Raw genomic sequence first — 12,546 nt, forward strand, 5'->3', positions numbered from 1 at the left:
TTTTAATATACATGTATAAAATCGATTACTCACATGAGATGAAGACTCCATTTTAGTAACCTTATAACAGTTGTTTTATTTTGCATGGACAGGGTCTGTCTGTTTTTCTGTCTGTCTGTCTGTCTATCTGTCTGTCTTTTTCTTTCTTTTTGGAGGAGGTTTGGCACAGGGAATTACAGGGGAATTTAAAAATGTCACTTCATGTAAAAAAGTTGCAGAGCCCTGCTGTACATCCCTGTTGAAAAGACCAGCTAAAACTAGCATAAGCTGGTTGGCTGGTTTTAGCTGGTCACCCAGTCTAGCCAGGCTGGTCAGTTAGCAGGTTTAAGAGGGGGTTTGAACACTTTTTAGCTGGCCAGGCTGGGAGACCAGCTAAGACCACCCTGACCAGCTAAGACCATCCTGACCAGCTAAGACCAGTCTGACCAACTAAGATCACCCTTACCAGCTAAAATCAGCATGACCAGCCTGACCAGCTAAGGTCAGCTAAAACCAGCCAACCAGCTTATGCTGGTTTTAGCTGGTCTTTTCAGCAGGGCAACATTTAATGATTATTTCAGTGGCTTTGCAAAGTAAACATCATGAAGTATGTGCATACAATAATATGGTAGCCCACCATCCATGTTTTTATAGGCATAAAACGCAACACTCAACTTTATACAATATGTAACGGGGGTCCCGGCTCCATCTCTCTACCCACCAAGGGGTCCTTGGCCTTAAAATGGTTGAAGACCCCTGGCCTAAAGCATTTGGTCAATAGCCATGATCACGTGATCAGAAAATGTCAACCAAACTGTATTGCAGAAAATAACATGAGTTTATTTACTTTTATAAATATATATATATATGTATATATAGATATATATATATATATATATATACATACTACTGGTCAAATGTTTTGAAACACCTACTCATTCTTTATTAGAATTTTTTTCACATTTTAGAATAATAGTAAAGTCATCAAAACTATGGAATAACATAAATGGAACTATGGGAATCATATTGTGACTAAATAAAATCCCAAATAAATCAAAACTGTGTTACATTTTAGCATCTTCAAAGTAGTCACTGTAACGATGCTCTGCTGCTGGCAATGATGAAGACAATGACGAAGTGTAGAGAACCCAAGTTTATTATATAAGTGAAATCCAAAAACCCTAACCATAAACATGATCAATCAAAAACATGAACTTGACATAAACTAGACTTGACTATGGCTTGACTTGACAACAAAGTTACATTCAAATCTACTTTCAATACTTGACAAAGACACAATGGAAAACATGAGGCTTAAATACATGGACATGGGGGAACATAAACCAATGAACAAACAGAACTCATAACAAGATAACGAGACAATAAACCAATGAAAACATGACACATGAACATGGAGAGAAAACCTGAAATCACATGACAAGGGAACAGGAACTAAACTTTTCAAAATAAAAGACATGAATCAACAAAATACACATGACATATCCCCCCCACTATGGGGCCGGCTCCTGACACCCCAACACATAAACAAAACACTTAAAACATGACATAATTTCAAAGTTCTGTAGGGAGCCGGGGGGGGGGGCGGGGGGGTGGGGTGTCTTGAAGCGTGGGGCGTGGCGTGGCGAGAAAAGCCGAGGGGCATGGGACCAGGACAGAGCCATGAGAGGCTCAAGGGTCGGAGCCATGGAAGGCGGAGCCGTGAGAGGCTCGAGGGGCAGAGCCATGGAATTTGGTGCCTGGAGAGTAGCCGAAGACTCGAAGGTCCAGGGTGGAGCCGATGGCAGGGAGGACCAAGGCGGTGCTGGAGGCTCGGAGGAGCAAGGCGGAGCTGGGGGATCGGAAGACTGAGGTGGAGCCAGTGGGACTGGGGACCAAGGTGGAGCCGTAGGGAAGGAGGTCCCCGGTGGAGCTGACAGTTCGGACGTGGCGCAACCAGAGGATCGGAGAGCCAAAGCGGAGCCAGGTGACCGACTGACCAAGGAGGAGCCGGAGGAATGAGGGACCCCGGCAAAGCCGACAGGCTGAAGGACCGCAGTGGAGCTGAGGGAACGCCGAGCTGAGGCAAGGTCGAGGGACCGACAGGCCAAGGCGAAGTCCAGGGCTCGGAGGGTCCAGGCGGGGTCGGAGGGCCGAAAGTTCCCCTTGCCTGCTCAGGAGAACTAAGGGTGGGTATAAGAGTGGGAACCATCTCCAGGTCCAACTGCTCAAGTGTGGCTGTGACGTGGCATTGAGCAGGCTGAGGCGTTGCTGTGACGTGGCATGGAGCAGGCTGAGGCGTAGTTGTGACATGGCATGGAGTAGGCTGATGATTCGGGGCAAAAGATGGCGCTAGCTCAGCAACCATGACTAGGAACTCTGGTTTGGCGGCCATGACGTGAAACTCTGGCTTGGCGGAGTCCCTACTTGGCACCCATTCACTTGCATTGTGCTGACCTACAGAGCTGAAATATTCTTCTAAAAATCATAATTTGTGTTCTGCAGAAGAAAGAAAGTCATACACATCTGAGATGTCATGAGGTTGAGTAAATGATGAGAGAATTTTCATTTTTGGGTGAACTACACCTTTAAAGTGATAGCTCAGCCATAAATTCATATTCCGTCATCATTTCCCTACCCTCATGTTGTTCCAATCTCGTGTGACCTTTTGTATTCTGTGGAACACAAAATATGTTAGACAGAATGTTAGAGACTGACAGTCTCAGTCACCATTCACTTTCAAAATATAAAGAAAAAAAAGCCACATTCACTGAAATTAAATCAGAATCAGAATCAGCTTTATTGCCAAGTATGCTTACACATACAAGGAATTTGTCTTGGTGACAGGAGCTTCCAGTGTACAACAATACAAAAACAATACAAAAACAGCACAAGACATAGATAATAATAAAAATAAAATAAAATAAAACTAATTATACACATACCTACAGACACACACATACATACACACATACACATGGGTAGTGCAAATCTAATACAATCTGTTATGTAAAGTGCAAATACAAATTTGTTATGTACAGTGCAAATGTTTTTTTGTTTGTTTTTTCTCAAAGGAATGAAATGGCAGAAGAGGTTGGATGTGCTGGATAAATATAAAAAAGACTAAACTGTGTATTGCACATAGTTATTGCTCAATGGGGCAATTTAACTGTTCATGAGATGGATAACCTGAGGGAAAAAACTGTTCCTGTGCCTGACGGTTCTGCTGCTCAGAACTCTGAAGTGTCGGCCAGAAGGCAACAGTTCAAAAAGGTAGTGGGCAGGGTGAGTGGGTACAGAGTGATTTTTCCAGCCTTTTTCCTCATTCTGGAAGTGTATAGTTCTTGAAGGGGGGGGGGGGGTCAACCAATAATCCTCTCAGCAGTCCAAACTGTCCTTTGTAGTCTTCTGATGTCTGATTTCATAGCTGAATCAAACCAGACAATTATTGAAGTACAGAGGACAGACTCAATGACCGCTGAGTAAAACTGTATCAGCAGCGCCTGTGGCAGGTTGAATTTCCTCAGCTGGCGAAGGAAGTACATCCTCTGCTGGGCCTTTTTCACAATGGAGTCAATGTGGGTCTCCTACTTCAGGTCCTGTGAGATGGTAGTGCCCAGGAACCTGAATGACTCCACTGCTGCCACAGTGCTGTTTAGAATAGTGAGGGGGGTCAGTGTCGGGGTGTTTCTCCTAAAGCCCACAATGATCTCCACCGTTTTGAGCATGTTCAGCTCAAGGTTGTTTTGACTGCACCAGACAGCCAGCTGTTCTATTGTACTTTTACTTGTGTACCGTTTTTGGCTACCTACCCACCTCTGGCAACCATGTTACCTTTGCAACAACATGCTGTTAGGTCAGTGTGTGCTGCAATGTGTATCTTTTTCCTGGGCAATAACGTAGAGTTTTTTGCTGCCAAGGCTTTAAGGTGTGTGTCTATACAGAAAAGACTTTAAAAAATAAACCTACTCTGCTGAATATTTACTGGAGTAAAAAGTGTTACAACTAGCCCCAGTCTTCCCCATTGTTGACTGTTCATGATTGACCCCCTCCCCACCCCCCACATACACATCACCTCACACCCCACTGCCTCTTGCACACTTTTGTTGTTCTGATCTCTGGTCAGACTTGAGTCATTTTAAACACACCTACAGATGCTACAGACAGACTGTCAGACTGCAACATTCTAAGATGAATCTTCATTAAAACAATCCACTAACCAGGTAAAACAGATGATTTATACTGTATTAAATACCAATACTGTATATAACTTCATCTGAGTTTAACTGCAATATAATTTCTCACATAATGATTCCTCTTTTCCACAGAATAATTATTCCCACACAACCAGACTCAACTCATCTTCCGAGATTATATAAGGTAACATAAACTGTTGTTGCAATCCATTTTATGTTGGTTTACCTATCCAGTCTTCTGTTACTAACAATATTTTATGTCTTTTAAGTGTCCTGCAAGACTTATAGTGAGACTATAAGAAAGAAGCATTTCTACTTTCATCCTGGAAAAGGCAGATCTGAAAGACTCAATCAAGATTGTGGCAAAGAGAGAAGAGTAATTTTAAAATCTGTTATACAGTTTATGTATCTTATTAATGCATATGTTGTTAGGGGTTCTTTAAGTGGTTGTTTTCAGTGGTTAAATGACTGTTGTGTTTTGCAATTGCTGGAGACCAGGTCAGCAGAGACAGACACAGGCATATTGTGTATTTCGTGGACATGATGTCTGATGAAGATGATGGTGTTGTCTATGGGAGGCAGTGTGAGTTGTAAAACCAGCAGCTTTGAGAAGATCTGTTCCAGGAGCTAAAGAAGAGACTTGATGCAGACCCATAGGCTACCATACAGGAACTGATCACTTTCATGTGATGGCAAGTGACAAGAGTCAGATGGCAGTTAATTTACTGAATTCTAATTGAAGCTTCACAATGTGTTTCAGATGTTTGTATATTTTATTATTGTATATTTTGTATATTTTATGTTTTACTTTTAATAAAGTTGTTTAAAGCCAATTATTGTCTCAGCATTTATGTTGTGTCAACATTGATTAAAGGCCTGTAATAAGAGGTGTAAGATAAATGCTGTTTGATATTGGGTGGGCTAAATTTTAAGTTTAACCAATAAAATTAAAGCCAATACATGCAGTAGCCCAAATAGCTGGCAAGATTTAGGGATGTGCTAAATAAATTGTAACCAATAAAATGAAAGCCAGTGTATGTAGTGACCCAATGGTTCACTGGTGTCAAGATTTAAGGGTAGGTTAAGTTTAAGGGCAGCCAATCAAATTTGAGATAAATGACCAATAGGGGTGACCATTTTATCCAAAATGTGAGAAATGCAAATATGGCTCAGGTGTGAAAAAGTCTCCTGACAGACAACTTAAGAGGATTACTTACCATGGCAACTACTGGCCATAACAAGGAAGGAATCTTCAGTCATTATACATCTGAAATGGTATATAATCAGATGTAAACTGGCCTGTGGATTTTGAGACTCAGGGCCAGTAGACTTCTGAATATGTCTGAAATTCAGCGGTTTACAAGGAGTCTACTGGTCTGGATACATCTCTTCTCATGCTGTGTTATATTATATTACTGTATATTATATTATAAAATATTTATTACATTATACCCCTTTTAATTAGCTATGCACTTCCATTTCATATCACAAAGTCTTTTTACAAAGTCACCATCAAGGGTTCAAGAGGTTTAAAACATCTTTTATAGGTTTGAATTAAATGAATCCAGTATGCAATATTTCTGTTTTATATCGAATATTGATGATTGTGTTGTGGGAAATCACAACTGTCTGCATGCTCACACAGGCCATTTGATATTGCAGGCAGTCCAATCACCCCAAACTATGTGGATAACTCCACATCTAGCGTGGCTCCCTGGTGCTCATGTTCTACCAGTGGCAATCTGAGAGATCAGTGCACAGAGTTCCTGGACTATTTCACAGACAACGTTTGTCTCAGTAAGTCAAAGCTGCTCCTGTACATCATCTCTGTAAGCTGTCATATCTGTCATATCTGCATCTGATTGGTGAATGAACAAACTGTGTGTGAGGTCTAGGATGAGAGGAAAAGAGATTTCTTGTTTACGTTAGTTATGACTGAACATAATCACTTTGGATGAATATCTTGCCTGCTTTGAGCAAAGACTGTTTAACATGACGTTTATTGAGAAATCCATGCAAATTAAGGCCACTGCAGTTGGTAAAGTGGGAAAATATGGAGACATACTGTATTCTGAACAGGAGACTCTGGAATTAGTTAGTATAATTACACTCAGCTACCTATAAAGCCTGTAATTCTTTAAGGTAGTAACTTTAATGTTGAAAGTCCTTCACAGCAGCACAGTACAGTGCGTATTAAGTCTGCTCCTGCCACAGTATTAATCATACTTGCTCTGTTATACTGTATGTCAGATCAACTCAGCATTCACAGAAGCAGTCAGTTCAGTCAAATGAAAGAAAATTTTAAAAATTACCTCATCTGTCTCTCACGGCTTATGTCTTGAATTTCCTTTTGAGCAGAACCAGGGCAGACTTTTTGAAAAGCATTTTTAGGTTCACATTTTTAAATGATCTGTCTGTGGTTTGAGTAGGGATATTTTAAATCTGATTGAAGTAACTGGGTCAATGTATGCATTTATATGTGTAGAATACAAGTATTGTACTGTATACAGAATGTAGAAATATTCACTTCCTTCCATTTCCTTTCTCTTTCTTTTTTCCTTCCTTCCATTTCCTTTTCTTTCATTTAAAGAGCTTTCAAAAATGCAAAGCAAATAGTTGTTCTACTTTATTTCAGGAGCCTCAAGTAAACATGAATCTCTTGAGTAATATCCAGTCCCGTCTTGGAATACTGAGCACTCTGTATTCACATCAAGCAAATCGAAACCGGCGAGCTGCTCTTACAGACTGGAATTAAAATAAGTGTCTGATAATAGAACCAGTGGCGAATGGAAATCGTGTCTTTATCATGTTTCTTTAGCTGAGTCACAATGTCTTCACTCAGAGCTGTGGACCTCTTGTCTGTTACATGAATAGGGAACGCGCTCCAGACATTTGGGAATGGAATGGACTTCACACCCACTCCCACCCAACTGGCACGGCTAAATTCTGTGACGGACAGAGGGGCATGGCAAACGACTCCTGTATTTGTTACCATGGATACTAAACAGAATGTTCTCAGCCCAGCCAAACCCACACAGGTGAGGGTTAGAGATGGGGAAATTATTGGTTATAGGTTTGTAACTACCCTGATTGTAGTGTGGCTCCAAAAAGACTCATACAATAAGTTGTGTTGACGTTGGCTGCAGTAAGATTTAAAGATATGGTAAAAACCATAATAATGCCATTGTACTTTTTGTATGTGAATTTATAAAAGCAATAAGCCACAATAGGCCATGCATTATAGTAATTTTGCCATCGCAACAGCAATATGATAAAAAAATACCCATGTTCCATTGCAATTCAATATACATTTAATATACATGTATTATTACTGTAATGATAATCAGATTAAGCAATTCTTCAACCAAGTTCATTAGTCTTAACTGTGGGCCGTCTACAGTTACCAAGCAATGTTGCAACTTGGCACATTAATTCGGAATGTGTTCCAAACTTCAATGTTTTTTCTGTTTCTCAGGAGTTAAAGGTGAGACTTTGGTCCGACTCCACTGCGTCCTTTGACACACACCAGAACTCTGCTCATGTGTTTGCTGCAGTGTCGCTGCCTGTCTGCATTTGTGTGTTTCTTAACTTCTTCCTCAGCTACGATCAGTAAGTGGACTGAAAGAAGTTTGTGACATTTATTCTTACCGGCCCATGATTTTGGACCAACTGGAACATTTCTTCAACTGCAGAGCTGGAGAAACCAGCCATAATGGCCTAATTTCTCTGACACTGAATTCATCGTTTTATCTCTGTTTCTGTGGAACCGCCTGTGAAAGCTATGGAGGGGAATTTGCAAGGCACTTTTGTAGAAATGAATGTGGCTAGACAAACACAAAGGCCAGTGGAAAGCATACCTGTACATATGTACATACCGTCACAAAGAGTCAGTATGAAACTGTGTTGTTCATGAAGAGTTTCAGTGTAAAATAATATTTTTTCGGGCTGAGTTGGGAGAGGGAATAATTCAAAAGACTAAATCCTGAGTTTCTAAAGTACAAATTACCTGCTAGCACTCTGCAATGAATTTCTGATGAAATGTGGAGAGGAGACAGGGGAAGCTTTTTCTTTCTTTCTTTCTTTTATAGTTTCTCATGCATTCGTTCAACCATTAAGTCATCCCCTTGCACAAAACAGGGATTTAATATCACTCTGTTCAGCTTGACTGAGGAGAAGACACAGGCTATTTCTGATCAATAATGGAATATGTCTTTTGGTGAAAGTAAACAATATTTTTCCAAAGCTCATAGCAACACTCCAAATGCAGAATGTGTTACTGGGACATAAGCTATCCATGTTTCACTTGACCAAACTTCAGATAATGATTCAAGACTCCATAATATTCTGACTACATCACAGCACTTGTGTACCAGAACAGTTGGTCTCATTCACTAACCATGCGAACACATGTATTTGTGCGTAAAACCTACAGTATGTGCGAACATTTTCACAATGAAGTTGAAGTGGATACACCAATATTAGAATGAGGGTAAGAACAAATTTATGTGCATACAACACACCTGTTGTGACCTGTTTGTTGGAAATGTTGTGTGTTTCCTGCACACATAAGTAAGAACATGCAATTATAAGTGAATGCGACCCTGTGTCTTTATGTATAATATGGTATTTCTATGAGGGAATAAAAGCAAATATAGGTATGAATATGAATCGAGTTCCATAGGAATGGGGTAAGATGGACATTTGGATATGCAGAGGTCCTGCACCAACCCCCTGGAAAACAAGCCCATGATATTTCTAAAGGAAAGCTGTGAATCTCATTATAGAACATTCTTTAGTTCATCTTATGCCACTAATAAAAATGCTGGTTCATTTAAAGCCTGTTGCGGTTCCTTTGTGACTCAGAAATGAAAATGTTAACTATTTGGAATTGTTTGTCAGGTGAAACTCCACAGGGTGTGTGTCTTTGTCAAAAACATGCTTGGGGCCAAATGTGTGGTGAAACGGTTTGTGGAGGCGGGGGTGTGATCGAGCGCCGATCTGTGGAGAGTGAGGTCCGGGAAAGCTGAGTGGTTAAGGATTTACACCTGTGCTAACAGTCCCAGTGAGCTGTGACACAGAAATAAAAGGTTCCTCATTCCTTGGAACTAAGGGATTTGTTACAGTGGTGCTGAAACCAGGGAACGAGGAAGATCGCCATCATGGAGTCCTCGCCACTGGCTGAGATCGTCAAAACCCTTGCTGGCATCCACCAGATGCAACATCAGGCCCTCCTGGAGCTGCGGTCGGAACAGGAACAATGGTTCCAGGCCTGATGCAAGCCTAGGCGGAGGACCGACAGGTGATCTGGAGCTTGCTGCCACAGGGGGGTACTCCAGCAGTGACCCCGATCACGCTTGCTGTGCCTCAGATCACACTGGTGAAAATGGGATCACAGGATGACCCCGAAGCCTTCATAGCCCACGGAGGGGTCGGGGTGGTCCCGTGCGCAGTGGGCAGTCTGTCTGTTGCCGCTGTTGTTGGGGGAGGCTCAGCTTGCGGCACAACAGCTACCTGTCAAGAGTCGCTGGAGTACTTGGACCTGAAACGAGCCATCCTGCAAGGGGTTGGCCGTAACCCGAACAGCACCATCAGCGCTTCTGGGCGCTGACATTCGGTGAGTTTGGCCGCCCATTTGCCTTCACCCAACAGCTCCGCAGCGCGGATGGAATCATCAACCTGGTGGTGCTGGAGCAGTTCGTCGACCGTCTGCTGAAGGGAACAGCGGAGTGGGTCCAGTTCCGCCGTCTGGCGTCGCTGGAAGAGGCCGGCCAGCTGGCAAAGGACCACTGGGTGATGTATCCAGGAGACAGCGAATCCTTTTCTCTCTCCAACTCTATCTCTTTCTCCCTCTCTCTCTTGGCATGAGCCGAGTGCTGTACATTAGTAGGAAGCTCTCGGTGTGAGAGATGAAGTACAGCACGATAGAGAAAGAGTGCCTGGCCATCAACTGGGCGGTCCTCACCCTCCGATACTACCTGCTTGGGAGGGCCTTCACCCTCTGTTTGGCTCATGCCCTGCTCCAATGGCTCCACCTCATGAAGGATAACAACGTGTTGGTATCTGGCACTTCAGCCCTTTAAATTTGAGGTGGTACACAGGCCGGGGGCGCAGGGCTTTGGCTGATTTTCGGGATTTGGGAGGTGATCAGTAACAGGCTGGATGGTCCCCGGCCTGAGTCGGGCGGTGCGGGTATGTGGAAGCGGGGGTGTGATCATGCCCGATCTGTGGAGAGTGAGGTCTGGGAAAGCTGAGTGGTTAAGGATTTACACCTGTGCTAACACCTGTTTGTATTCCCAGTGAGCTGTGACACAGAGATAAAAGGGGAGGAGACGGTGGCTGACGAGATAGAGAGCCGAGCATCAAGCTGTGTGAGTGTGATTTAAGAGAATTCCGCTGAAAAGCTAGGTTTTTTTGTTAAATAAAGACTATTGTAATATTGGAAGGAAGTACACTGTCTCCAGCTTCCTCATTCCCTGGAACTAAGGGTTTGTTACATGGTTATTCATAGAAAGTAGAGAACATATGCAGATTCTTTTCTTGACAAAGATATAGTTTATGGTCAGGTAAATCAAGTGAACTGTGGCAAGGGGATTATTTGTATCTCAAGAAAGGAAGAACATTTTGTCAAAGCTTGAGTGTGCTAAATCCATTTACTCTACAAAATTAATCTAGATATGATCTTAAAGAGTAGTTCACTTTTAGGAGTAGTCCCAATTCTCTCATCATTTACTCACCCACACCAAGTCCTTTTTTACCATAAATATCCATTTTCACTTTCACTTTCAAAATATAATAAGATTTATAGTAAAAAAAGCACTTAACCTTGTGCGACCCCTCGTCCACATACGTGGATGTTGTATTTTGTCTTCGTTATATGCAAAGCATCATTTAAATTAATTTAAACCGACTGAATTGTGTTCACAAGACTCTAGACTGTCATTTAAGGGTTAAACTTCTGGCACACCGAGTCACGTGACACAACACATGACGTCGACTTCCGTGAAGCACTTCTATGGCTGCAAAGCCGTAAGAAACCTCTAAGTTTTTCACTGAAACCTGTTAGGTTTTAAAGAGTAGCATCTCTAATTTTGTTTGATATGCCGCTTATAAAAAATCATTATTTTTCGCTCGATAGCGTGCTGTTTAACATGATTTTTCACATACGTGGATTTGTGGACATTATTCTCTCAAAAGTTGAAAACAGCATTTACACATCTGTGCTTCATTTTAATATCAATTTGGTTCTATTCATTAACATTAGTAAATGCATTCCTATATTTACTGTGCATTTTCACATTGAGAATCAATGAGTTTAATCCAAAAGCTGAAAATTGTTGTTTTCAGAGGCTTTATATGGAGTTAGAATGAAAATAAGGTGCGTTTCAAACTGTTCTGAGACAAGTGCAGACAGACAGCACATTGGAAGTTAAGTCATTCACTAAATAGGGAGCAAGGGAGCATCCTCTATCTCTCAATGCAGCTAAGTGCATTCAATCCAAACTTCCTATCAAAAGTTCGGTTTCCAGCTGCAGATGATGTTTGGACTACTCATCATGTTTGCAGACATGGGACAATGGTAATCAGTCCATAGATTAAGAATTTATCATGTATAATTTTATTTTAACATGCATGGGTGGCAGTGATTGGATGATGTTGGCCATTACTTTGAATAAGAATTAATTATGATCATTTCTGATGTGATGTCTATAACTTCTCAAAAACATCAATAACCAACACTCCTGGAAACATAATAAACAATTTGATAGAAATCTGACTTTTTTCATGGTATTATTTAAAATGTCACAACTTAGTCCCACTGTCCACATATGTGGACATCAATTTTAGGAAAACTTCAGATAATGAAGCTTGTTTATTAGGTGCTACTAGTTACAAATCAAAAAGGGAAATGGAAATGCACACAGCAGTCACGCTCATATCTAAGGAAGTTAAATATTGATCTGTTTTGTCACCCACACCTATGAAATCGCTTCTGAAGATATGGATTAAATCACTGGAGTCTTATGGATTACTTTTATGTGGCCTTTATTTGATTTTTGGTGCTTCAAAGGTCTGGTCACCATTAACATTGCATTGAATGGAACTATAGGCCGAGATATTCTTCTAAAAATATTTGTTTGTGTTCTGCAGAAGAAAGAAAGTCAAATATATTTGGAATGGCATGAGGGTGAGTAAATGATGAAAGATTTTTTTCATCAATAGCAGCATACAGCTTTTCTAGATGCATAAGGAGTCCATAAAGATATTCACATATTAAAGATTATTAAAATGTCAAGATATGTCTCTTTAGTTTTGGTTTAAACATATGGAAAAAATTATGCGATTTTTTGAAGTGGATTTTGATTGGAATAACTTA

The 12,546-nt window shown here is 41.2% G+C and overlaps 1 protein-coding gene across 2 annotated transcripts in view; it reads left to right on the forward strand.

Annotated features, from left to right (window-relative positions):
• Nucleotides 1-9,059, forward strand: part of gfra4b (GDNF family receptor alpha 4b) — a 74,662-nt gene extending 65,603 nt beyond the window's left edge. For both annotated transcript variants that reach the window (XM_051650189.1, XM_051650190.1), the window contains exons 6-8: nt 5,839-5,969; nt 7,047-7,210; nt 7,648-9,059. In XM_051650189.1, the coding sequence (XP_051506149.1) occupies nt 5,839-5,969; nt 7,047-7,210; nt 7,648-7,785 (433 nt within the window). In that variant the 3' untranslated portion in view covers nt 7,786-9,059. The remainder of the gene's footprint in view (nt 1-5,838; nt 5,970-7,046; nt 7,211-7,647) is intronic.
• The last annotated feature ends 3,487 nt before the right edge of the window (nt 9,060-12,546 follow it).

Source organism: Myxocyprinus asiaticus, chromosome 22 (assembly GCF_019703515.2).
Source record: "Myxocyprinus asiaticus isolate MX2 ecotype Aquarium Trade chromosome 22, UBuf_Myxa_2, whole genome shotgun sequence".
NCBI lineage: Eukaryota > Metazoa > Chordata > Actinopteri > Cypriniformes > Catostomidae > Myxocyprinus > Myxocyprinus asiaticus.